At 44.7% G+C, this 27,649-nt stretch overlaps 1 protein-coding gene and 1 long non-coding RNA gene across 3 annotated transcripts; one reads left to right on the plus strand and one right to left on the minus strand.

Moving 5' to 3' along the window:
* Nucleotides 1-1,270: 1,270 nt before the first annotated feature.
* LOC309380639 (acyl-CoA (8-3)-desaturase-like) lies at nucleotides 1,271-25,616 on the plus strand. Of its 2 annotated transcripts, none has more exons than XM_081930828.1 (12): nucleotides 1,271-1,725; nucleotides 4,065-4,175; nucleotides 7,171-7,368; nucleotides 9,357-9,458; nucleotides 9,558-9,686; nucleotides 10,832-10,889; nucleotides 13,153-13,229; nucleotides 14,070-14,167; nucleotides 19,416-19,512; nucleotides 21,811-21,890; nucleotides 22,031-22,156; nucleotides 23,984-25,616. In XM_081930828.1, the coding sequence occupies exons 1-12, from the start codon at nucleotides 1,471-1,473 to the stop codon at nucleotides 24,033-24,035; spliced, it is 1,383 nt and encodes a 460-aa protein (XP_081786954.1). In that variant the 5' UTR covers nucleotides 1,271-1,470; the 3' UTR covers nucleotides 24,036-25,616. The 2 variants fall into 2 exon arrangements, with proteins under 2 accessions (XP_081786954.1, XP_081786955.1); XM_081930829.1 differs by lacking the exon at nucleotides 1,271-1,725 and adding an exon at nucleotides 1,822-1,932.
* Nucleotides 24,481-27,649, minus strand: LOC309381043. Its single transcript, XR_014173274.1, has 2 exons — nucleotides 27,120-27,649; nucleotides 24,481-26,181 (listed from the first exon to the last, which is right to left on the minus strand). It is a non-coding gene; the product is annotated as an uncharacterized lncRNA (long non-coding RNA).

Genomic DNA, 27,649 nt, shown 5'->3' on the forward strand with positions numbered 1-27,649 from the left:
CGGCTTCCAATAGAACACTAAAATACAATAACCTATTAAACATTAATCATCAGTGTGTTTTTACATGAGTAGAATGTGTGCCACAAGGTCTGAGGGACAGTGGACCAGCTCCCTGCTGAGAAAGTTTGCTGACCCCTGATCTAGACAAACACCTCCCAAAATAATGCACTAGAAAAAAAATCTTATAAATCACACACACACACACACACACACACATTATATATAAAAAATGTAAGGGTCTGAGTCCTTTGTTTCCCAAATTCCAAAGCTCTAGCAGCAGAAAATGAAATAGAAAGAGAAGTGAGAGAGATGAAATAGCTTGGGAGGTGGTATTATAGAATTAATCAGTGGTGCTGTCAGGATTGTGCCGTGGAACCAAAGTCCAGGCCCAGGCCCTGACCCTTACCTGACAACAGCAAATGATGGAGACAGCAACAGTCAAACCCTACACCAGCGTTTGGTCCAGAATAGGCATGCCAGGGCATGGTTAGTCACTGCAACAACCTTTTTTTAAAAGAAGAAGAAAGAAGAAGGAGAAGAAGTTTATAGTTAAAGGGAGTGGCTGACAAAGCAGGTGCACGGTTACAAGTATGCATTTCATTATTTCTCCTTCTAAAAACACGTCATCTTTTTTTCCTTTTTTTTTTTACAACAAACTACAGTAGCGCTTATTTACCATCAGCGCAGCAGAAACAAATCCTGTTTTACGCTTGACACCATGATGGTCCCGTGACTGAAATTTAAAACGCAAAACTGCATATGCTTACAGTCTGGCTGGATTCTAGACACATGATCCAAGAAGCGTCTCTGTTTAAAGCTTTGCAAATTTAAACAGGGAAGACTGGTAGAGAAAAACGGGACTCCACGTCGCCATTTGGCGGCACAATGTTATATCGCACACACCACGCATATCAATCGCTTTTTCTTTCCCAATCTTGCAGAGTCCATCCAAGTATCTCTTTATTAAAGCGGGGGTGTAAATCAGCAGTTGTAAAACATGTAAAACATGACGGAGGAAGGAGATTAAATATGCGTGCTCCACGTGGCTGTCAAAAAGGAAGGGTGGGCATAAGATCATTAAGTCCGGGGTCTGAAATTATAGCTTAATCAACCACATGCCAACACTCGGGGCGGTAACTGGGCAACAAAAAAAAGTGCCATTATGGCTTTTCCAAAAGGGATCCAAGAGGCAGCGCTCTGTTGTTGGGTGTGGCACTTCAAGGCGCCTTCGGAGACACCGAAGCCGGCGCCCAGTAGCCAATGGGCTCCCCGGAGAGCGCGGGAAGCCAATCAGATCCCGGAGGGGAGCGTCCCTGCGGGAAGGCGCTGGGCAAAGCACGTTTATGATCTATCTCCTCGCCTTCGAGCGAGTTTCGCGCTGACAGCGGCGCTGCGCGGACGTCGGAATTTCCACAGGAGATCCGTGACTGCCGCGGGGATCGCAGCGGGCAGAGAGAAGGCCGGGAGAGAATGGCTCCTCCGCTGCAGGAGACCGCGTCGGGAGTGGGGTCGGGAGCGGGAGTTGAGGAGAAGCGGGCCAACGGGGGCGGCGAGGTCCGTTCCCGCCGCTTCTTCACCTGGGAGGAGATCCAGCAGCGCTCGGGTCGGATCAAGCCCGAGCGGTGGCTGGTGATCAACAGGAAAGTCTACGACATCAGCAGCTTCCACCGGCGGCACCCGGGAGGCTCCAGGGTGATCAGCCACTATGCCGGGCAAGACGCCACGGTGAGAGCGGTGCGCGGGTTGTGCTCCTCTTCCTCCCCCGGGGGGGGGGGGGGTGCAGGTCGCGGCGGGGAAGCCCTGGTGGCCCTGGATTACCAAGTGCGCAAGGCGGGGATGCGGATTACCAGTCGCTCTTCCCTGGGACCGGCAACTTCTGGGATGGTTCTAAAACGGAGTTATCCTGGTGAACGACACGGGATGCGTGTAGAGGTCGTGTGAACGTTTCAGCGCTTGGCAATAGTGGGCCCCCTGCCCTGACGGTTTCTTCCCCTCCTCAGGAGGGGGGGGGTGGTCTCAAAACTACCTGTCAATATCCTTTTGCTGCGTCTTTGGCTTTTATTTCATACTTGCTAATTAGCTGTTACGATTAAGGCCTCAAGCGTAGCATAATGAGTTCCATATCAGATCGATAATGTGTAGGTTTATCTCGGTCCAGCGGAAACGAGCAGGCACTGCACAGGCCTTTCTTGTGCTAGGCCTGCCTGGGAGCCCAGGGCCTTTCCACCATACAGGCCCAGCAGCGCCCCCCCCCCAAGGTAAGGTGCTGTCCCCATGTTCACCTTTGGTCAGTCTTCACTGGGCCACTAAGGCTGGGGGAATCCTCTTCCAGGGCCCCTGTGGGGCACTGTGAGGGGGCGCCTATTTTGGGGGCAGCTCAGAGACCAGGGGCAGCAGCAGTGGCTGCCCAGAGGACTCCCAAGGAGAGTGGAGAGGGGGCTGAGGGAAGACTCCACAAGGGAGGGTGTTTGAAAAAGGGTGAGAGGCTGCCAGCTCTGCAGGCAAGGGGTGACATAACTGGGCTTCTGAGTCCCATAGGGGTGCTGCAGAAAGAAGGTAGCTGGTCAAGTCAAGGGAGCCGTGGACTCAAAAAGGTTGAAAACCCGTGCATGTTGGCATTGAGTTACCTATAAATAAATAGTTTTCTTCTCACCAAATATATGCAGATTCACTGTCAGCTTCCCTGAGTCCTACATAAAATATGTCTAATCCAGCTTGCAAATATGCCCACCACATTTACTCATCATGCAAATATTTCTAGCCCACCAGTCCGTGTGTGTGTGTGTGTGTGTGTGTGTTAGTTATATGTGATCCCAAAGAGAAAAACTAACTTTTATAACAACTCTTGGGTTGTGTGGAGGTGTGTGTGTGTGTATATATATAAGTTTTCATTTATATACATTTCAGTTAGTTGTTTTACAATAGTTGTAACATTTAAAACCTCGATTTCCTTCCTCCTCTTTCTGTGGTTCCTTAAATTTATTTTAATCATTTCCTGCATATTCTAAATTCACTTACAGTATTCTTTTATTCATTTATTTTAATTATATATTCTTTCGAAACTGCTGGTTATTTCAATAATCCTGCCAATGTCTTTATCTGTTTACAATTTGTTTTTAAACTTTCAATAAACCATTTCTGTCCTTTTACAAAAAGTTTGTTATTTTGATTTCTTATTCTTCCGGCAAGTTTCGCCATTTCTGCATAGTCCTGCATGGAGATAATTTTAATTTACCATAGATAAAAAAGCAAATATTTAAAAGCCTGGTTTCTTGCTTATGTGCTGATTGTTGTGGAAGGAGGCATGCGGCCACACATATAAGAAATGGGTGTAGCATATATACATGTGCATACAGGAGATGTTCCATCATCGCACTAGTGGTGAGAAGGATGCTAATAAATAAAGAAATGGGTTGTGAATGAATGACCATATATGTGTAGTAGAAAAGATGTGACTCTGTCTCTTAAAATATTGCATTACTGTTAAGCATTTAAGAAGTGTATATGTACACGCAAAGCAGAGAGATCAATGGAATGGAAAAGAAGACACATCTTAAGACCCATAGATGCAAAGTGGGAAGTCAAGAAAAGATTAAATACTTTTGTCTAGTGTAGTATATGAGACCTGTCTTAGGCTGGAGATATGTCGTGTCTGTGATATAAAGGGGAGGGATTTAAGAGTTGTTTCATCACAGTACAAAATTCCTACATAGAATTTTATGTTGAAAAGAATGCACAAGACAGGTCCCCCTCCCCCCCCCCATGCGCAGCTGTTGAGAAACGTTGAATGAAAAGTAGTGGAGAAAAGAAACAAATACTGGACCTGGAAGTAACACAGGCCATGTTACCTTACACACTAGCATGAAAACAACAGATATGAATGTAGATGAGGTGCACAGCCAACACTCCTTCAACCCTCAAATGAAAATGGGTGCAAATAAGCTGTGTAGTACATGCAGCAAATTCTTTGTTTTGAGGCTACTTTTCATCTCTCACTTCTGCCTAGATGTATGCTTGCCTTTCATTCCATCCCAATTTTATGCTTTTTTCCCTTTCTCTCCCAGGATGCATTCACAGCATTCCACCTTCATAGGGATTATGTAAGCAAGTTCTTGAATCCCTTGCTGATAGGAGAATTGGCACCAGATCAACCTAGCTCTGAGTCCAGCAAAAATGTAAGTTGGGCATGGGAAACAATTTATATGTCTATCATTTTTTTACCTTTACACTGGAAGAAAGCAGGGAAATTGGAATTCCATTTTACATTGCATATATATGGTGCACATAATATTGCACCACTAAAGAGTGGTTTATGTTCTGTTGTCAGCAGAGGGGACGCATCTCATCTGTATTTCAAAACAGGAAAGCTAAGACTACATTGTGACTGAGAGCTCATCCACACTTCTGGTTGGTCCATGACTCCTAGGGTATGGGTCCAAGTGGTTTTTCTTTTGTCCAGCTGCTTTACTGTTGAATTGGAGCAAATATCAGTTGGGTATTCTGTGGATTGATGTTTGTTCTTATTCAGCTGTAAACAGTGGAATTTAAGAAAAAGCTCTCTGACCTGTGTCTAGAAGTCATGGACCAAACGGAAGAAGTAATGGGACAAATGGAAGTATGAATGAGCCTTCAGACAGTATGGCAAACACCCGAAATAAATAATATTTCCTGTTTTCTCCTTTAACTAGGCTTACAGTCCATTCCTATCCCTTATTATGTAATGCAGGTGTCAGGGAACCTTTGGTCAAAGCATAACTTGTGAATTACAATTACAGTGGTACCTCGGGTTAAGAACTTAATTCGTTCTGGAGGTCCATTCTTAACCTGAAACTGTTCTTAACCTGAAGCACCACTTTAGCTAATGGGACCTCCTGCTGCTGCTGCGCCGCTGCTGCACAATTTCTGTTCTCATCCTGAAGCAAAGTTCTTAACCCGAGTTACTATTTCTTGCTTTCTTGAGTGTGTAACCTGAAGTGTCTGTAACCTGAGGTACCACTGTATTGCAGGGCTACAAATCCCATCATCCCCAGCAAGAATGGCCAATGGTCAGGGATAATGGGAATTGCACTCCAGCAACATATCGTAGATTCCCCGCTGACCCACAGAAGAAAGAAAATTAATATGTTTAGATCTCTTATTGAACAAACTCGTCTGTGAACTAAAATTCACAAGAGAATCTTCCTTGTTGCACTTTACTACATAAGCTGTAAAAAAAAAAGGTAAAGGACCCCTGGACAGTTAAGACAGCTTTCCGGGTCATGTGGCCAGCATAACTAAACTACTTCTGGCACGACGGGGCACCATGACGGAAGCCAGAGCACATGGAAACGCCATGAACTGCTAGGTTGGCAGAAGCTGGGACAGAGCAATGTGAGCTCACCCTGTTGCGCACATTCAAATTGCCTATCTTCTAATCAGCAAGCCCACAGGCTCAGCGGTTTAGACCACAGCGCCATCGCGTCCCTACATACATACATAAGCTGTATGTTGTTGGGCTTATTGGCCCTACAGAAGTGTATCACGGTGTTCCTTTTGATTTAATCTCTGAGTAAGCATACGCAGGATGTCATCTGGTTTAAGAATAATTTATTCTCCCCAGGGCATTTTAGAAAAAGAGAGTAGGGATCTTTAACTTAAAAGAGAACTCCCAGGAGCCTCATCAGTTCTTGGGATTCTTTGGTGAACGCAATGGCAATAAAAGTAGTACACCATCCAAGTTAATTTGTAGTGGAGAGGCCTGCAAAGGATTTCACTGTGTGCCTTCTTGCATGGCACTTTATTTTCATGCAGTAAATCTGTGTATGTTTAGAATCATAGAATCATAGAGTTGGAAGAGACCACAAGGGCCATCGAGTCCAACCCCCTGCCAAGTATTCCAGTTGGCTATAGTGCCCCAAAGTTTTAGTATAATAAACTCAGATATATAAAATAACTTGACAGAATCATGAGGATGGGTTAGCCTTGCAAATAAGTCCACAGAAGTTAATTGCCTGCAGAAATTTTTATTACCCAGCTGCCTGCACTTCCCTCAGTCGCTTTTTGCCTTCTGTTATCCAACACTTTTCAAAGTTTGTTTGCTACACTTAGGGTATAACTAACTCACTAACTAACATTGATTTGGGGCTACAATGGCCAAGCCAAAAGTTGTGGCCACCTTACAATCTGGATGCAGACAAGCAAGCATTTCCATAAATCAGCAAAGGCATTTTCCACCCCTGCACCCTCCTTTCCTTTCCAGGAGGCAAGGCAGAGGTGAGCATTCCAGCCTTGGCTGATAATGGGTGAAGGGGTTCAGTTCCACCTAGCAGCTGCTGCAGGAGTCTCCCTCTCTTCTCAACTTCTCTGTTCTGCAGGAAAGAGGCAGGGGAGCCTGTGGGCTTCAGCTCATGTTGATAGTGAACCCCTGCCACTCTGCCGAACAGTAGCTGTATCTGCCTCCTCACCTCCTTTTCCTGAGAGGAAGGGAGATTGTGGGGGGTGGTATACTTCCAGCCCCTCACCCTCAGCTTTCCTCCAAAACTTGGAATCTGGTGAGGATGCGGGAATCACTGTGGATCTGCCAGAATGACGCTTGCCCATCTCTGCAGCTTGAATCATCGGAAGAAGGCTCGTCAGAGAGCAGTACCACGGTTCATACAGATAGCGTAATTGTCAAAGACTGGTTGGTAAATGGTGATCTAAAGAATGGGAATGAACTTCTGGAAACACTACAGTTGTAACAGGGAGACTACATGGGCTCCCCAGCCATATATTTCTCCGAAGGTTTATAATCATTCATGCTGAGAAGGCGAGAAGACTTTTAATGCCATAAACAGTGGCATAACCGAGCCTTTGCTCAGGACAGATGACAGTTTGTGGTCTCTCTTCACTGCCACAACTCAGTGTGCACAGCTGGAAGCTTCTCCCTGTGCCACAGGAATCACCAGAGGATTTAGTGATGCAGCTAGTACCGTGGAGAGCAAGTATGGGGGACTTGTGGTCCTCCAAACATTTTTGGACTCTTAACTCCCATCAGCCCTAGCCAGTGTGGCCCAATGGATGATGGGAGTTGGAGCCCAACAACACCTGTAAGTGGCTGGCGCTCTTTCTCCGTTTTCATTTGATGCATTCCGATGTTACTTCTGTGTGTGTGTCTGGAACAACTGGTTGCCATTCTTTGTTTCCCCACAGAAATTGCTAGTGGAAGATTTCCGGGAGCTGCGGTCCACTGTTGAGAAGATGGGACTTCTGAAGCCCAACATTCTTTTCTTCTTCCTGATGTTCCTTCAAATCATGGTGCTGGATGCTGCTGCCTGGTTTACCATCTGGTACTTTGGATCATCCTTAGTGCCGTTCTTTGTGGGCGTTGCACTGTTTACCACTGCTCAGGTAGAATGTCTGAGACACCATTCCATCTTCGAAACTGTTTTTTTTCCTACGCATTATTATTTCAAAAATACCATGGGGTTCATGAAACCACCAGAACACAGTCCAATGCAGCTAGCTCTTCACAGCACACTAGGGTTTGGGGTTGTTTGTTTGTTACCACAAAAACCAAAGCTATTTCCTTGTGCTACATTATAAAGTACTTGTGGAACTTGGGAAAGTCTCTAGAGAACTTTGCTGTTTGAAAATCCATATTCAGACAGGGTAGTTTATCCATGCACTTATGGTTTAATAGCATCACCAAGAATCAGACACAAAATCTGTTTTCAGTTTCATGGGTCAACCCTGGTAAATATGGGGGTGTTGTTGTTTCTGCATGGGCATAATCTTAGTAAAGAAGGAAAAGCCTTCTAGACCCTTCTAGCACCTATTACATCCCCTTATGCCAGCTTCTTTGACCTAGGGAGTCAAACTGACCCCTCTTCCAACAAACTGAAAGACGCAATATACACAGACTTAGAGCCTATTGTGTAAGGCAGGGGTGAGGAATCTGTGACCCTCCAGATGTTGTTTGATTCAGCTCCCATCAGCCCCAGGGATGATGGGAGTTGTTATCCAGAAGCATCTGGAAGGCCACAGGTTTCTCAGCCCTGGTGCAGGGAGAGATGTTGGGCAGGTCAGAAGTCACACACAAACCACCTGCACCATGCTTTTTTTGAAGAGGCAAGTGCCATGTTAATCTGGCAATATTCAGCCTTCAACAAATACACTCGCCATAGCGAGTTTCCACTTCCTTGTGTCCTTCTTTTTAAAGACAGGTGATTTATGGACTTGAATCTTTCAAGAAAAATAATCTGTGAGCCCCTAAAAGCTTTTATGGAGCTGTGGCATTAGATTGTGATTAATAGATATATTTAAATAGATTGAATATACTTACACTAGTTTAGAAAGGGATCATGGGGCATGGGCTGTAATATTAGGGTTAAAGAGGTCAGGAATTAATGCTGGAGCCTGTTGTGACTGCTTTACTGGTTGCTGATAGGGAGAATAGTATTTGTGTGTGTGGTTTGGTCCTTGTATTTTTAAACTGCTATGTGAAGAACAAATATATTAAACACATTCATTGATTCAATTTGCGTATTACCTTTAATCATTCAAAAGGGCATCCCCAATTAGTCGAGAAATGCTTTGCCCTAGTTCAGATCAGCATCAGCATCATATAGACAATCTTCAGGCCTGTTAGCTCCATCCTCTGTTTTTCTGGTACAGCTGCAAGGTGGAAATAAGAAGCTTTTGTCTTTAACTAAGCTTTGTTTAGTGTTGTGTTCATGCCAGGATAAACTGTGGTTAGTCTGAACTATGGTTACCTGAAACAAGCCTGATTCCAACCATAGTTTATGAAGTTGGCTTGTTTCAAAATCATAGTTAATCACAGACGCTACACTAAAGTGCCATTAATTGAAAACAGAAGTAAAATCATTCAGTCTCATCTTTGTGGCCATGCCAGAGGAGGAGAGGGGAGAGAAGCAAGTAAGCCCATGGCTTGGGAAGTAATCCTTAACGACATCTTAGTATTACATCCAAATTAGGCCATAGTGTTCCCCAGCTAATTGGGGATTGCATTTGAGATAATTAAAGCCTGCAATCTTATGTAAAAAATAATTGCCTTTGGCATGGATGATCTCCTGGTACTTTGTTTAAAAAAGAGTAATTGCATTGTTTTCATTTTATGTTTAGTTGTTGAAATAAATTTAAAAATTGTCCAGTAGCATCTTAGAGACCAACTAAGTTTGCTCTGGGTATAAGCTTTCGTGTGCATGCACACTTCTTTAGAAATGTACATGAAAGCTTATACCTAGAAAAAACTTAGTTGGTTAATTTTTTAATTTATTTTGACTGTGTTAGACCAACACGGCTACCTACCTGAATCTATGTTTAGTTGTGCAATGGATCTGAGTTATGTTTTCTTAATGATCCTCTTTATCTTACAGAATCAAATGTCCTGGTTGCAGCATGACTTGGGACACCTTTCAGTCTTCAGCACATCCACATTGAACCACTGGGTTCACAAGATCTTAATGGGCACAGTGAAAGTAGGTATATTTCCCCCTCTGAGTGGAAGCTGTCCTTTCTGACAGCCAGTGGGTTTGACTTCTGCTCTGTTTTCAACCCTGTGTTCTCCTCTCCTATAGGGAATGCCAGCCCAGTGGTGGAATAACCTGCATTTCCAGCACCATGCCAAACCCAACTGCTTCCGTAAAGACCCTGATCTCAACATGCACCCCCTGGTGTTTGCTTTGGGGAAGAAGCTGGCTACAGAGGTACGTTTGCAAGGTGTATGCTACTAAAGGGTTGCTTAGGAAAGCAGCCAGAAAGAGTGTACAGCCAAGAATAAAGCTGTTGGGCAGCTTACACGAGACAGCCATGATTTTCAGCAGGAAAACATCAGGTTTAAAAAATATTTTAAATTGTATAAAATATAAAGATTTTACACACACACACACAATTATAAAGGCAAATAATATATAAGCGTGATATATAGGAGATAAAATATTGACATGTTTTCAGACCTTATTTCCTTTACCTACACTAACAAAACAGTCTGAAGGGAAAGAAAAAGAAATGAAAACTGAGTAACTACACATTCATATAGAAGCAACATACCACCAACATTTTGTACCGATATAATAAAACTGAATGTCCATAAAGAAAGTATTTTTTATTTCTTATGTCTTAATTTTTCATTCTTAGCATAACTTATAATTTGACCCTTGGTTAAAAATTCTTTCAAGTTGCTTGGTTACTGAGAAGTAAGTCCTCCTGAGTTCAATAAGACTTATTTCCAGGTAAACATGTACAGGAGTAAGTCCCATGGACTTCAATGAGGCATTTTAGGTTTTAGTTTTAGTAGATATGCAAAGGATTGTGATATAAAGGGGCAACACCTGAATTTCTTAATAAGCCAAGTACCTGCTTTCCTGTTTCTATGTTCTGTGTGTCTTCCGAGCTCCTAGTTTGGATTGTTGATTCGAATGCTGCCTACATTTTTATGATATGTTGTCCATCAGGAAAGACCACAGAAATATATAATGGGGTCAGGAGGGTACAATGGGCCCCAAGCAGAGAATGATCATTCATGCTCTGAGGGTCCTGGAGGGAAGAAAGACAGGCTGAAAGTGTAATAAATAAAATAGCTTTTGGGGGGCAGATCATCCCAGTTGGCCTCTCTCTCTCGTTTATGGTAGCAAGGATGTGTAATTTCATAAGGTCATGACCGAGCCTTGGTTATGATTTTTATTTCCACACACCCCTTTCTATGATGAAGCCCAGGGGGAGATGGGAGTTAAGGTGCTAAGTATATTTTATTCATGTAGCAGCTGTCACCCAGAGATTGAAAGAATAGGCGATAGGTGATAAGGTGGGTGTCTATAGCCTGAGTGAGACGTTGATACCTCTTTCTTCACAGCTCGGGTTGCAGAAAAAGAAGTATATGCCTTACAACCATCAGCACAAGTACTTCTGGCGTGAGTATCTTTGTCCCTGAAAAATGTCACAAGTTTCCACTCCTTTGTCACAGAGCTTCTCCTTCCTGAGATACTTTTCTAAGTGAAATAGTGTGAATATCTGCTGGGTAGAGAGTGTTCTGTCACGGGACTTGCGCTTGATGGAGTCCCTGATCCACCTCCCCAAGAGCCAGGTCTGCCACAACTCATCAGGTCCAGCCAGGGGCAGGGCAGGGAGCAGCTGCTACCACAAAATCCTAATGAAGGGCTCTTGGAGCTCATGAGTTTAAATTCCCTGGAGGAACCAATCAGAGAGAAAGGGGAGAAAAGTTTCCTGAGAAGGGAAAGATGGGCCCAGAGGCCTAAGGAGGTTTCAGCTCTTGGTTACCTGAGAGGTTCTTCCCCAACCTGCATGAAGTTACAGAGAGCTTTGAAAAGGGGAATCCCCTGCCCCCCAACACTATATAAGGGAACTTGGCTACTGGGGTGCCCCAGAGAGGATCTTGTGCCATTTTGGTTTTATGTAGTTTTATATTTATACAGTGGTGCCCCGCAAGACGAATGCCTCGCAAGACGAAAAGCCCGCAAGACGAAAGGGTTTTCCGTTTGCGAGTTGCTTCGCAAGACGAATTTCCCTATGGGCTTGCTTCGCAAGAAGAAAGCCCATAGGGAAATCTCCGGGGACCTCTTTTAAATGCTGGCGGTGGGGAGCAAAGCCTTTCCCCCCCCTCCGGCCTTCAGAAGAGTTCCAGGAAGGCTGGCGGGGGCCGAAAGGCTTTGCTCCCCACCGCCAGCATTTTAAAAGCAGTCTGGGATAGCAGGGAAGCGCTTCCCGCTATCCCGGACGGCTTTTGAAGGCAGGCGGGGGGGAGCAAAGACTTTGGCCCCCCGCCCGCCTTCAGAAGAGGTCCTGGACCTCTTCTGAAGGCTGGCGGGGGGCAAAAGTCTTTGTCCCCCCTGCCTGCCTTCCCGGGGGCTTTTAAAAAACCCCGGGACATCGGAGGACTTCTCCGCTGTCCGGGCCGATCTTAAAATGCTGGCAGGCGGCAGCGAAGGCTGCGTTGCCGCCCGCCAGCATTTTAAGATCGCCCCGGACAGCGGAGAAGTCTTCCGCTGTCCCGGGGTTTTTTAAAATGCTGGGGGTGGGAAGAAAAGCCCTTGTCCCCCCCCCCAGCTTTCAGAAGAGGTCGGGGGACAGACTGTCCCTGGACCTGGTCTGAAGGTGGTTTCCATAGGAACGCATTGATTGATTTTCAGTGCATTCCTATGGGAAACCGTGCTTTGCAAGACAAAAAACTCGCAAGAAGAAAAAACTTGCGGAACGAATTAATTTCGTCTTGCGAGGCACCACGAGGCACCACTGTATTGCACCTTTCCTCCAGGGAACTCAAGGTGGCCTACAGAATTCTCCTCCTTCTCCCCATTTTATCCTCACAACCCCCCTGTAATGGAGATTAGGCTGAGAATGCCATAACCTCTAGATCTCTCACTTCCCAAGCTCTGTAGCTCAGGGAAGGGAGCTATTGGGGTGTATGTTCATTCCTGTTGGACTGAGCCCTTGATGTCCAATGCCTCTCCGATGCCTCTGGGGGTGACCCAGGCTCTGAGAAAGGTGAGGTAGAGTCTATGGAAAATGAGTGGTTGCTGCTCTGCAAGACCTTTGGAATCTGTGGCTTTACAGCACTAACCTTCAATAAACTTTGAGTTGATGTAATTTCCTTGTCTCATTGTTAGTTGGGAATGGCTTTTGAGCATATTCTTCTCTCCCCTGCTCTCCACGCACCACAGAGCATTCAATGTGCCCCTCTCTCAGGACATTGCCATACATAGAAAGGGCACAGGTTATAGAATCCTAGCCAGCAGAGTTTGAAAACCAGAGAATATAGGATAATAGCACACTGCATATCTGTTGGGCCATAGGGTGAAAGTGAGATATAGCAGTACGATCAGCAAAAAATTGAGAATAAAAAGGTATAGCTTAAGAAGAGGCATTTTAGACTATGCATTGAGTTGCTTTAACCACCCTGCAGGGGAGAATTGGAACAAAGATGGCAGAAATTTTATCTTGCTGGCCATCAGACTAACCCCTTGAAGCAGATAAAATGGAGTTCTCAAGTGAGGACAAATACTAGCTGGATAAGGGAAAGGCAGAAAAAAAGTGAAAAAGAAGAACCCTTCTGTGAGCAAAGACAAGCGATGCTCGACTTTCTCAGGAAGATGGATGGTAGTTTGAAATTTTTATAAAGGTTGTTTTTTACAAGTCTTCCTTTTGTTTTTTCAACAGTTGTAGCCCCAGCGTTGCTGGTTCCCTTCTTCCAGTGGTCTGTATTCTACTTCTCATTCAAGCGCAAAGAATGGGTGGTAAGTAGTGATTGAATCCGTTCCACTAAAAATGCAAACAGTTATTGCACATTATATGCATTATTATACATATTGTTACATGCAGTGCTTTTTTTCCGGGGGGATGCAGGGGTACACATACCCCTCAACATTTTGTGAATCTTTGTACTTTGGTCCATTTACTGTATTTATTTTCCCAATTTGAACTATAAAATGGTGATTTTCTTGAGTCAAAATGAGAGTACCCCTAAACATTTTTTTAGGTAAAAAAGCACTGGTTACATGCCATCCCAATCTCTGCTGAGTGGTGCATGCGAATTCAGGGGTTCCAGGCACTTACCAAGGGTTTGTGTTTCCTTTTGGTGGTGCCTTTATGGTATATGGTTGGTTTATACATATATACAACCTGAAGCCTAGATGAAGGGGCTCAGAGTGCTGCCACCCCAAAAGGTCCCTGCTTCTTCCCTAGCCGTAGCCTTGCACTCAAGCAGACAGCAGCCATCATGCTTTTCCCACTCTCCAGCATACATCCCTGCTGACTCCCATGTATTGACTGGCTTCCTCTCTGAGCTCCCATTGCTTTCTGATCCTTCCTCTTAAGAAGCTCTGGCCTCTACTAACACAGGGAGGGGCTGCACTCCTTTGATGTGTTAAATGGCTCATTACCTCAAATGAAATTAGGTTTTACACTTGTCAATTGCCTAGCCTTAAAGCGATGGCAGATATACACCTTAGGAAGTTTGCCTAGGTTAATTCACTCTTCACATATACTAATTCCAGCAGCGGTCAACACAAATTTTAAATACACACGCCACTGTGTAGCAAAAAATATAACCTTTCTTTTTCCCCTTCCTTTGACAGGATCTAGCCTTGATCATTTCATACAACATCAGAGTCTGTCTCATGTACATACCTCTTATGGGATTTAATTGTTTCATGGCATACTACTGGCTCTCCAGGTAACACGAAACCTCAGAATCCTTCTCTCTGCTGAACTCTCATCTGTTTTTTGTTGATGTTTAATCTCAAATATCTATATTTTTTTATCCAATTGTGATATACTCTGAACATATGCTACTTCCAACAGTTAGGTCCTGCTAGTCATTTTAGGTTAAACGCTTTCAGATTGTGCAAAATGATCTTCAATTTGCATTGCATCAGCCCCCAGACTGCAACTCAAATCTTTTGCCCCATAAATATTGTTATGTCCAGCACACATCAAGATGCCAGCTCAACATGGCCTTTAGTTAACATTTTAGAGACATTTATAAACTAAGACACCAGAAAGAGAAGTGTTTCTCACATTTGGTTTAGAAAGCATAGCCAGTGATGGAAAGGAGTGGGGGGGAGGGAAGGAGCATGTGCCCAGGGCAGCAGGTGGAGGGGCGATTGCTAAATTATGGGCGATGGGCAGCTGGCTTGCTAAATTACCGGCAACAGGGAAAATAAGCACTAGCAAACACAACTGGCACTCTGCTTCCCTGACCATGGCAATGTGCTGTGTCCCCCTCCACCACAGTCCCTGTTTGTTCCAGGGATCAAGGTGAGGAGGGGGAAGTGAGCGGTGGCACCACGGACCTGTCGCTTCTCTCTTGTTTTCTTCTCTCCCCCCCGCCCCCATCCCAAAAAGCTTTCTGGCCCTCTTCTCCACAGACAGCTGCTCCTTAAGGTGTCAGCAAATACACTTGATCACCGTGGCCCTGAGCAACGCAGCACAGGGAAGATCGTCAGAGATTGGCACTTCATTGCCTTCTGTGGCTTGTGTGCCTGGGGACTTGGCAGAGCTGGGGAAGGTGGGAGCATCACCCGTGGCTGGCAATGGACTTGCAAGGGGATGGTTGGTAGGATGGGGGTGGAGGTAAAGAGCTAGGGGGACGGGGAGAGACAGGCGGACAGGAGAGAAAGGCAAAACCAAGTGCGCCCTAGCCTGCCTGTGTTTCCGTTTCTGGAAGTGCACGTCTGTGTTTGGTGTGGGTGCATGCAAACGCTGCCTCTTTGCAGCGCAAGTTGGTAGGTGCATTCAATCCAGCGTCAGTGCATCTCATGTTGGCTGTGGCCACTGTGTTTCGGGGGGCTGAGCCCTAAACATAGGTGGTGGGCACTGCCACAGTAGAGATGCTACTCCAAAAGCTGGGAATCATCTAAGCTAGTTCTAAGCATCGTGAACGGTTGTGGGAATGTAGCAGAGGAGTGGGAGAGGGACCTTACATAGGCCCGGTGGGCTTGCCAGAATGCAAGCAGGGACAGGAGGTTGCTTTAGTGTTTGTTTGGGGTGGATAGGGTAACCTGCCTTCTGAAAAAATGGAACGGAGAAATCCCTCCTTTTCAACTCCTGGAGACAGAAGGGGGAAAGCTCAGGCCAGCCTTTGTTCTCTCATTTGCCTTCTTCTGATACTAATTTCTGTGCACTGCCCTGTACACTTAGCCAAGGATCTTAGCTGCTGCCAGTCAGTTTAAGCAGTCCTGAAATCCGTCGCTTAAAGTTCACAATCAGGGAGGCAGGGCAGTCTTTTGCACTTGCGGATCTGGGACTGGGCATAGCTGCAGGCTAAGTAGCACAAATGATTGCGTTGCTTCATTTGTGAAATACTTTACTTAGTTCTCAAGGGCCAAGTAAATAAATTGGAGATGGGGGATTGACAGCAAGTTGGCTTACTACCACATTCGACACTGTCACATGGATCTGCTTGTTTGTTTTTTAAAACCCACCCTTTACCCTAAAGTCCCAAGGTGGGCTACAACAATTTAAAATACATTTTAAAGCAGTTCAAAAACTTACAATTACAAATGTCAATTTCCAAAACTAGAGCAGATCCTGATGCTATATCCTTCCCTCTTACTGTATGTGAAGCAGCAACCATCAGTTGCTTTATAGATATTATTGATTTTAGGCTGTGTTTCTTGTTTTAATGGATGCTCTTTACGGTTTATATGTATATTTTTTAAAATATTGAATAGATGAATGAAATGCTAGCTAGACATTTGGGTTGTGGTTTGGTGGTAAGTGTCAGGCATGGCTTGTATTACATGAAAGGAGAAATACCAAAAAGTTAAGCCAGGCAAGAGGCTTGGGTTTGTCACTGGCCACACACAGACCTCTTGTCGCTTTCATCTTCTCAGCAGTGTAATTTGCATTATACGGGAAAGGAAAACATGGCAGCTAAAAGAGCAGCTTTGCCCACATACTGGTTTCAAAATAGTTTTTGCAGGATAAATTAGCCGGTGTGCTATTTCTTTCCTGAATAGTCAGCATCAGTTCATAGTTAGTCAGCATTAGCAAATAAAATTTCCTCTATTACTTTACATGTCAGCTGCAATGCCAAGGATATAATTTCCTATATCTTTTGTGGATCTGGTTTTTAAAAGCCATTGTTACACTGCCTACCTTCCAGTCCTGTGTTATTTGCCTACTCAGTAAAATTTCTAAGCAGTGCACATAATAAAATAATTTTCAGTAAACCCCTCAAAGCCCTTTAAATAATTATCAATATTTAACAATATGGACAGAGATTGTATCAATAAGACAGAGACAACAGTGCTTTATACTGCTTTTTGATCAAGCTAAAATTATGATCCATTTATAGACAAGTCCAGCATTGCAATGGGTTTGACTTAGACGACCCATGTGGTCCCTTCCAACTCCACAAATCTAAGTGACACAATTGTCAGAAGATCAGCAATTTCAGCTTGAATTCTTCAAGATCTTGGGTTGATTCCTTCCAAACACAGGGATTTATTTGGTTTGTCAATAAATCCCAAGGACTTAGTCTCTTCTTGCCCCTATTTGGCTTAATTCTTTATACTCCCTTCCTTAAAAATCCAGTTCAGTCGAGTATCTGACCAGTGCTTTCTTCAGATGAAAAAAATATGGAAATAATGTGTGAAGCTTCACTAGTATTCTCCTATAGCAGACCTTTTACTTTCTTGTTGTCTAATGGCCCAGCTACCTACCTCCTTGGCCAGTTTCCTGATTCTGAGGGAGCTAAACAAATATTTTTGCTGGGCTTTTTTTTAAGCACACACTCTTTTTTCTATTTATTACACTCCCCAAATTCTCTTTTCACTTCCATCCTTGTCACTGTATGCTGGTTATCCCGCAGTTTGCATTCCTGAGTCCTCCTCATCTGGGCAGAGCTTCATTGTTCTGAAGGAAGCTTCCTTGCCTGCCCCTGCTTCCTTGGCTCTGCTCCTTAACTGGCAGCCTCCTGAATTTCGTAGAATCATAGAGTTGGAAGAGAGACACCTAGTCCAACCCCTTGCAATGCAGGAATCTCCGTTAATTTGATGACGTCTTTCCTAAATCTGTGTATACTTCTTGGAAGCTTCCTTTAGTTTGGTTTTAAATAATCTCCAAGGATTTTGAAAGGGACGCGGGTGGCGTTGTGGGTTAAAGCCTCAGCGCCTAGGGCTTGCCAATCGAAAGGTCGGCGGTTCGAATCCCCGCGGCGGGGTGCGCTCCCGTCGCTCAGTCCCAGCGCCTGCCAACCTAGCAGTTCGAAAGCACCCTCGGGTGCAAGTAGATAAATAGGGACCGCTTTCTAGCGGGAAGGTAAACGGCGTTTCCGTGTGCAGCTCTGGCTCACCAGAGCAGCGATGTCACGCTGGCCACGTGACCCGGAAGTGTCTTCGGACAGCGCTGGCCCCTGGCCTCTTGAGTGAGATGGGCGCACAACCCCAGAGTCTGGCAAGCCTGGCCCGTACGGGCAGGGGTACCTTTACCTTTACCTTTAAGGATTTTGAAACGATTTCAACAGCATTGTTATCCCTTTCATCTAACTAATCCCCTTTCCCACTTGTGTATATGTTGACATTGCGGTCACTGTTCCCAGTCAGTTTAACTACCCTTATATCTTACACCCAAAGCATTTAGGATTACGTCTAGCATCAACTCCCATCAGCTCCTTGATCAATTGTTTTGAGGCACAATAATTTTGTATACCTGGAAATCATGTTTCCCCGGATTCCGCAGCAAGACATCAAGGAGGGTTTGGTGCCACCGCGTGGTTAAAGGCAGAAAAGGCAACGTTTAGGGAAGTAGAACTCCCATCAAGCAATTTCCTTTCCTGCCTTTGTCGAAGCACACATTCCCAATTTCAGTTCCCCTCTCCTCAGGCATTTACCGTAATTTCCTTTTCTACCTATTTTTCCTGTCTCTCTCCCCCCCCCCCCCCAGGTTATGTGAGGATTATTATGTCCTCCATGGTTACAACACTTCCTCTCTCTCTTTTCCCTAATCAAGTATTTTAGTTCAGTTGCTTTTGGCTCTAGAATTATTTATACAGCCTGTCAAACTCAAAATGGGCAATTTTAGCTTTGCTTACCAAATATGAGTTGAAATAAACATACTAAATATGTTTAGGGCATTGGAAAAAAAAAATCCAGAACATGAAGATTTCTGGTGTGGAGGCAGCCTTGCTCTCACTTACTATGGATATTTTCTTAGGTCTGCTTCGCCTGTTCTAGTAATAGAGCAATAGAGGTACAGATTTAGTGCAAAGTATGCCATGAAGTGGGATGCGGGTGGCGCTGTGGTCTAAACCACAGAGCCTAGGGCTTGCCGATTGGAAGGTCGGCGGTTTGAATTCCCGCAACAGGGTGAGCTCCTGTTGCTCAGTCCCAGCTCCTGCCCACCTAGCAGTTCGAAAGTATGTCAAAGTGCAAGTAGATAAATAGGTACCGCTCCGGCAGGAAGGTAAACAGCGTTTCCGTGCGCTGCTCTGGTTTGCCAGAAGCAGCTTTGTCATGCTGGCCACATGACCCGGAAAAACTGTCTGTGGACAAACGCAGGCTCCCTCGGCCTATAGAGTGAGATGAGCGCTACAACCCCAGAGTTGTCCGCGACTGGACCTAATGGTCAGGGGTATCTTTACCTTTACCTTTTTATGCCATGATGTATGCAATGCCCCCTCCATGAGAGGTTTGGAGGGTGGCAACACGAGAAAGGGCATTTTCTGTTGTGGCTCGCCACTTGTGGAATGCTGTTCCCAGGGAGGCAAAAACATTCTTCTTCTCCCCATGCCTTTGGCTGACTGAACAATCAATGTCCTTTTAAACGGGGGGGGGGGTATTGTTTTATTTGTTACTATGTTATGCATCTTTGTGTTCTTATATTGTAAACCACTCTGTGGTCCTTGGATTGATGGTGCTATAGAAATTCAATAATAATAATAATTAATAATAATAATAAAAATGCATTTGTCTTGGCAGGTATCTAGAGTCCACTTGGTTTACTTGGGTTTCACAAATGAATCATATCCCAATGAACATTGATTATGATAGAAATATGGACTGGGTGTCTACCCAGGTAAGACACTTTCTTACTATTCAAATAATTGGTTTCTGGTGTTTTATTGTGTGGGTGTTACGCAAAACGTTATTGGCACAATACTAGTGCATTATTAGTGGCTATGGCTTGTTCTGCAGTGTTTCCCCAATGCTACTACATTATTTCTGTCTAGAGGGGCAACTGACCAACAAAAGTGGGACAAAATAAAGCAGAACATTTGTGGCACAAAAAGTTACTGGGACTATGGTACATGCACCGATTGGAAATGAAGCAATGTGACCACCCCAAAACATTTGGAAGCGACGCAGACGATGTTGAAAATGAGATCACATATGACCACCCCAATAACTATCATGAATGTGCAGTGGAAAGGATGTCTGAAGGGGCTCTGAGAATCATCACAGACACTTTTAGACTAGTGATGGTGCAGAAGACAAAAATATGGAGGGGTGGGTGGGTACTGGAATACAATATATCTCCAGATTGGCAAGTCAAGCTGAATACACCCCCACCCATGCTTCAGCTGTGCTTCTGACCGCACAGAAGTTTTCAATGCAGAGTCAGACAGGGATTCATTCATGCATTTGTTAAAACATCCTACCTTTTCTATTTACATCCTACCTTTCCATTATATATAGAAATGTCCAAGGCAGCCTAAACAAAAGTTTGAAAGCAATCAGGTTTGTTTTTTTTTTAAAAAAAGCCACCTTCTCCATGTTCCCCCACCGAAGGAAGTGCAGCAGCAGACACCTGCTAGGGACATGGTGCCTTCAGTGGTGGCGCCCCCACGAAGGCTTGTCCTGTGCCTACAACTGTGGTCTTTTTAGCTGCAACCTCAACACCTTCTCATTCTCCCAAACCTCTTAAATCACAATTTTGGAAAGTTCCCCCTTGCGGACTTAAATTTATTTGGCTGCTGTGTTTTTATACTGATTTTTGTTTGGCCTTTTTTTGCTGGGCTTTTTGTTTTTGTGATTTATTTTTTATCTTGTTTTAGTGTTTCTAGTGAGATGTTGTATTGTGTTGTATGTGTAAAGAATTTGGGGGACTTGGTTGAGTAGCGTATAAGTAAAATGAAAAGAGCACAGAAACAGAAAGAACCGATTGCAAATCCTGAGGAGCCAGGGAAAGTTGGGTCTAAGGCCAAAACAAGAAAGATTTCCAGGTGGCATTGAAAAATCCTCAGGCTCTTGCCAGTTTTCCCTGCTGCGAGTTTTCCTCCCCGGTCCCACAAAGAGGTAACCAGCATGGTCTTCTTCAGCTGACAGTTCCCATCATCCCTGATCATTAATCATGCTGGCTAGGACTGATGGAAGCTGGGAATCAAATAACACCAGAGATATCTTAGTGTATGTAGAAAAGTGAGGTGAGGGGATTATTGGCAGGGGACTGGTGTTGCTGGGCAAACTCCTCCAGACAGAGTCTTTCAGAGCTAAGGAGTACTTTAAAATGTAAATCTCAAGCTTTTCTGAGAGGTCTTCTTTTTTAAAACAACAACTACAAAAGCTGAGCCAATTGCAAATTGGGATGGAGGATATTTTGCCCATTTTTATTTCTGTGGGAAAGGAATGCTAAGGAAACACAATCAGTACAGGCAGCCCCCAATTTGTTTAGGATATGTGTTCCATGCAGTGGCGGAGCCTGCTCCACTCTTCTCTGCCCTGTCCCATCCTGTTCTGTCCCTGCTTTTGTTCCGGCCACAATGCACAGTCATGTGTCAATTAAAAAGGTAAAGGTACCCCTGACTGTTAAGTCCAGTAGCGGATGACTCTGGGGTTGCGCGCTCATCTCGCTCTGTAGGCCGAGGGAGCCGGCGTTTGTCCACAGATAGCTTCCGGGTCATGTGGCCATCATGACTAAGCTGCTTCTGGTGAACCAGAGCAGTGCACGGAAATGCTGTTTACCTTCCCGCCAGAGCAGTACCTATTTATCTACTTGCACTTTGACATGCTTTCGAACTGCTAGGTGGGCAGGAGCTGGGACCGAAGAAAGGGAGCTCACCCCGGCGCAGGGATTTGAACCGCCAACCTTCTGATCGGCAAGCCCTAGGCTCTGTGGTTTAGACCACAGTGCCACCCACGTCAATTAGACACACATAAATCAGTCGTTGCCTCCTTAGCATCTTTTGGAAAGGTGGGATACCTGCCTTTCTGACCATTTCCCCTGAGAAACTTGCTGGAATGCTACTCCTGTGGGATCCAGTTGCTGCTACTTAGAGGAACATAAAAGATAACTGTGCCTCATTCAGTTGCAGTCTCTTTGTGTGAAACAAAGAGATCCATTGTTCCATATCCTTTCTTATATTTCCCCCTGCAGCTCCAAGCAACGTGCAATGTGGATCAGTCCCCGTTCAATGACTGGTTCACTGGCCACCTGAATTTCCAGATTGAGCACCAGTAAGTAGGACAGTGGGAGCCACAAAATCCTTTGTGTACCTCCCTAGTGTGTGGTTTTATGAAATCATTGCTAGTGGGATGGGCCTTCTAAATAAGAAAGAGGAGCTGATTTGACAGAACACCCTTTCTTCCCTCTGCAGTCTTTTCCCCACGATGCCTCGCCACAACTACTGGAAGGTGGCCCCCCTGGTGAAATCTCTGTGTGCCAAGCATGGCATTGACTACCACAGCAAGTCCCTGCTCCAGGCCTTTGCAGACATTTTGCAGTAAGTATGGCAAGGGTGCTTTATGAACTGCAGTGGGGCAAGAAAAGCAATAAGGAAGTGGAAGAAAAGGGCAAAAAGTATTGGAGCCCTGGTCAGCCATTAACATTTAATAGAGCTTGTCCCTTGATGTAGTCAAGAGCCGAGGGGAGAGCAACACTGGTTCTACCCTCTTTCTAGTGGCACTTCCGGGTCACCTGTTTAAGCATTTATTCCGACTTGTTTGAAGGGATGTTGGATGATGTTGCATCAGAGCAGGTGCTATCCCACATTTCCCAGTGCATTTCCCAATGGCTTTTCTTATCCCTGAGAAGTGTTAAGAAAACACTGCCGTCTAGTGTCCAAAGGCAGGAAACTCATGAGACCAGCTGCTTCCACAAGTTGATATTCCTGCCTTTGGGCGCTAGATGGCAATGTCTCTCATCTGCCGTTTGCTCCATGGAGAACAGGATGCTGGATAAGATGGGCCATTGGCCTGATGTAGCAAACTATTCTTATGTTCTTAACCTGAATTTGCTGGTGTGTGGTTGAATCCTACACAAAAATAACAACCTGACACCCAAGGAACAGTCAAATATCTGTTCAGTCCCTTCCTCCCCACCCCATCCCACTCCCCAAATCATGAACATCAAAAGAGGCTTTTTCAAACTCTTTCCTTATTAAGCTCCTCCAGGCACTCCTGTTTGTCTGTGTTTTGCTTTATGCATGACATTGAACAGCTGAAGTGGGAAAAGGGGAAACTCAAGATACATCCAGTTATTATTATTATATTATTATTATTATTATTATTTATACCCTGCCCACTCTGGGCGGCTTCCAACAAAATATTAAAAGACAATAGTCTGTCAAACATTAAAAGCTTCTCTAAACAGGGCTGCCTTCAGTTGGTCTCCTTTGGCCTCACTAGGGATGGAGAGTGGGGAACGGTTTCGGTTTGCACTTACAGGTGAAGCTTCTGAAAGAGTCTGAGAACTGATACATCGCCACCTAATTTGTACTTTTCCAAATTTTGCAATGTAGCTGTTCTGCCAAATACAAAATCCCATATACTGTAAAGTGTGCAATAAATGTATATGTTGGTGATAAAAAATGGGGGGAAATGCATTATAGTAAGGGAAATTGTATGCAGAGATGTGTATCTTAGGCAGACTTCTGTATTAGGAAAAATGAGCATGATACAAACTATACAGGGGAACTGAAACACATAAAATTCCAGTCGTATCTAAAGCCAAAGTTGTAAATTCACCTTTTTTCAGGTGATTGTTCCTAGGAAGTGTATATATTTATGCACATCAGGCATGCTAAAATTTGTATGTTAACAGTTTTCAGTACCTTCTTTTTTATTCAAAGTAATGCTAAGGGGAATCTCACTCTGCTGGTGCAATTATTTAGTTGAACACAGCCCCATATAACAGAAATATATGCTATTAAGTGGTCATGTTTTAAATATCTGCCCGTGTTCAGAAAAATAAATCCAATTTGAAATTGTTGAAATACAATGTTCAAATTATATTTCCTGTGGGAATATTTCATTTTGAACTCTTTCAAACGCTTAGTTTTATAGCATGGTAAAGTTAATGTGGCATACTTTTGAAGTTTAATTTTCTATATGCTAGTGAAATAAACATGGTAAATCAGAAGTTCATTGATTTAGGGCAGTGGGAACTGTTTCAGATTCATCAACATCACTGGATATGGAATTGCTGCCTGTGCATTGATCAAAGAAGTACCGGTATATAGTAGTGAGATGTAGTGGGGGGGACCCACCTTTTACTTGCCGCATTGTCCTCTCTTCTTGTTTAATCAAAGCCCTCCCTCCCTGTTTTGCAGCTCTCTAAAGGATTCAGGAGATGCCTGGCGTGAAGCATATCTGTATGGATAAGAAGCAGCAGAGACTTGAGAAGGAGGACCATGAAGATGCATCACAGACTAGAGGGCAGCTAATGTGCTATGAAGAATTTGGGGTCTGGTGGGTGAGCTAGACAAACGTTAAATAATTATTTTTGGCATGGGGTTGGGGGACTCCTGAAACTTTCCTACATCTATGCACAGTTGGGGTTTTTTGTGTGTGTGCACATGTTGTTCTGGTTGCACTGTGACTTTTCGGGTGACAGGGTCATGGAAAGGAAAGGTCTGTGCTTCATGTAGAAGTACATCTTGCTTTTTGTTGCATGTATGAGTTCGAAACCTGACTGTCGTCTTTCGTATGGTTGGTGAGGGATGCTGTCAGAAGAGGTGTGTTTAAAGCAAAATGCAGAGCTGCAGTGGGGAACTACAATGCAGATGTAATATTACTTGTGAAAGCCACATGTTAGGGCTTATCTACACTTACTTTTCCTCTGGTCTTTCCATGCGCAGTCCACACTTTAAAGCTCTGTGTTCGAATGTCCTTTCCCTTTCCCTTTGGAGCTTTTCCCACAAAAACCTGCTCTTTAAAGCGTAGTCGGAGCAAATGCAATCCATTGGAAATCTGAATTACTGTTTGTGCTGATTGAGTGTTAAAGAATGGATTTTCAAGGAAAACGGGGGCAAAAAAAGAAAACAGACATGTTCAGACATGGAGCTTTTACAAGTGTGCACCTCTGCCTGGAAAGAGCAGGGCAAGAGGTAAGTGTGGATAAGACCTTAGTTGAAGGTAACTTTAAATCTTAGCTTCAGTTGCAAGCTCAGGGATGCAATTTCATGTTTGCATAGAGGTAAAGGACCAGATAACATAATTGAGTTTAAAGCTGAGTGTGTTCATGTTCCTGTTTCAAAATGTGTTGTATTAAGAGCCGTTGGTTGCAGATAGTTTTCTTCAAAGCCTCATAATAACCAGAGAAAGAGGTGCTCCTGGAGGATAATCACATGTGATCTGAACTCTCCTCATGTACCCCTCCTCCCAAACAGCACCTGTTGTGCAAGATGACCTTTCCATGCTGAGGTTAGGAAACATTTTCTCAGCAACTTGTATTCATCTATCTAATGTCATCACTGCCCCAACATCTTCCCAAAGGAAGATGCCTTCGCATGGTGGCAGACCAAAGAAGTGCCTCTTCCCCTCCACTATGCGCTTCAAAGAACGCTTGAGCCTGGGCCTCCAAACCAATGCCTGATCACATGACAAGCGCTCCTCTTTTGAAGGAGAGGAATTGTGTGGTTGCAATCTCAATGTAATCCGGTATTGGCATGAATGCCTCTGGTCATAGTTCTTTGAAACCACACTCTCTTACTCCATTACTACACAAAGGCCAATGCCACTGGGAATGTGTTACCTGGGGCAATGCCTCTTGCCTGGTGATTATCTGGCAGTGTGATTGAAAGTATTAATTAGTTCAGTATTTGTTGTCTTGACCCAGAATTGGAAGCATCGACCTTCTGTTGGTCCTTTAGCACAGCCCTCTTAGGATGTACACCACTTCATGTGTACATATTTGTATTTATTTGTATCTTTTAATATATTTCATAAATTTATTTGGGTCAATACGTGTGGCTGTCTTTTTTCTCCCTGTTCTTCTCATTGGTTCAAATAGACAAGAAGAGCTGACTCGAAACACATTGTATGTGGATTTGTGCATTTCTCCATGGCTGCATCAGGTTAAATTTGCATGTGGTCTGAATTAACCTCTATCATAGTGATGGGGAACCAGTCAGTGAAAATGAAGGGTAGGAAATCTGCCACTCTCCAGATGTTGCTGGACTACAACTCCCATCGTCCCTGACCATTGGCTATGCTGGCAGGGGTTAATGGGAGCTGGAGTCCAACAATATCTGGAGAGTACACAGTTCCCATCTCTGCTCCAGCAGGTGGCATTGCGAGCCTCTATCAGTCCAGCATATGTAAGCTTCCACATACTATAACTGGAGATGCCAGGAACTGAATCATAGATAACAGGGATAGAAATGCAGATTTAGTTATTTGGGGAATGAGCAGGCCCATCAGATTGCAGTTTATTTTGGGGTCTTTTTTTAATAAAAGGAGCAGTTCATGTCTTTAGAGTAAAGGTAGTTCTTTTAGTTATGGATGCTGCCCGGCTGTTTACCATTACCTTATGGCAGTGTTTTTCAACCACTGTTCCGCAGCACACTAGTGTGCCGTGAGATGTTGCCTGGTGTGCCGTGGGAAAAATTGAAAAATTTGAAATATTTTTTTTAAAAAAAAAATGTCAAATTTTCGCCCACTAGGCAGGCGCCGGACCACGCACTTGTTGCCTCCAGGGCTCGTGCTGCCCGCTGGCCCGGCTCTCGGCACCCAGACCCGCCGCCTCTGGCCCGGCGCCGCTGCCACCTGCCCGGCCGCCATGGTCCCGCTGGGGGAGAGCACGGCCGAGCGTGGCCCAGGCCACCCTGGGCGGCGAGGCCGCCGCCGTCTCGGCCGGGGCTGCTGCCGGCGCGCCCTCTGCTGTCTCTGGGGCTGCTGCAGCTGATCCTGGGCTGCTGCCTGGTGGTGCTCAGCTTCGGGGCGCTGTCCCTCAGCAGCTCCCCGCAAGTGAAGAACTCCTGCCCCTTCTGGGCCGGCTCCTCAGTAAGTGCGCCTGGCCCAGCGCCTCCGGGGCCGCCCAGAGCCGGGCAGTCTGTGGCCGGGAAAAGGCCTGCTCTTGACATTCCCCTCAGAGGCGAGCTTCCTTTGTTGACCCCGATTGTTTCCTTTCGGTTCTCCGCCAGTGAGTGTTCGCCCTCCAATGGCAGGAGCGCCCGGCCCTTAGCGAGAGGCTAAGGGTTTCTTGTTCACCTCTAGACCAGAAGAGGTAGAAAATGAAAGTTTTTTTGGAAAATTTTGATATTATGTCTCATCATACAGTTCAGGACCAGGGTAGTCTCTTATACACCCAGGAGATTACTGTGGTCTGTAAAGTAATTATTACTTTATATATAGTCAATATAGGCACAGAGTTAAATTTTTAAACATTTTCTAATGGTGGTGTGCCTCGTGATTTTTTTCATGAAACAAGTGTGCCTTTGCCCAAAAAAGGTCGAAAAACACTGCCTTATGGAATCGTACAGCACCAAGTGACTCATTAGTCAAATGCATCTGTCTAAACATTTCACCAGAGGGAGTTCTTTCCTCTTGCATTCCAGTACACACAGACACACACACACACACACACACACACACACCCTCGAAAGGTTGTATCCACCTTCCTTGCTCAAATAAGTATGGGACTCAAATAAGTATGGGAAGTACATCCTTGGCCACACTTTTTTGTCCCAGGCCTGAGCTTGGTGCCCCTTCAGAATTTTCAGACTGCAGTGCTCTGTGGGTAAAACCACACAAAGCAGAATTCCCCCATTGATATAGTTCTTAAAGAGAGAGGGGATGGACAGGACTGTCTTGCTTTTGGTCCTTGGACCTGTGTAACTACCCAGCCAAACTGACAAACTCACACTTAGAATCAAAGAGTCATAGAACTGTAGAGTTGGAAAGGACCCTGAGGGTCATATATTCCAGCTCCCTGCAATGAAGGAATCCCAACTAAAGCATCCATGACAGATGGCCATCCAACCTCTGCCTAAAAA

The sequence above is a fragment of the Podarcis melisellensis genome, assembly GCF_964234715.1.
Source record: "Podarcis melisellensis genome assembly, chromosome: 1".
NCBI classification, from domain to species: Eukaryota; Metazoa; Chordata; class Lepidosauria; order Squamata; family Lacertidae; genus Podarcis; species Podarcis melisellensis.

Excerpts from the sequence above, each read along its gene's own strand:
- LOC309380639 (XM_081930828.1), top strand. The coding sequence starts at position 1,471 with ATGGCTCCTCCGCTGCAGGAGACCGCGTCGGGAGTGGGGTCGGGAGCG. Across the intron at positions 9,459-9,557 it reads TCTTAATGGGCACAGTGAAA|GGAATGCCAGCCCAGTGGTG; the intron begins GTAGGTATATTT and ends CCTCTCCTATAG. Across the intron at positions 22,157-23,983 it reads GCCTTTGCAGACATTTTGCA|CTCTCTAAAGGATTCAGGAG; the intron begins GTAAGTATGGCA and ends CCTGTTTTGCAG.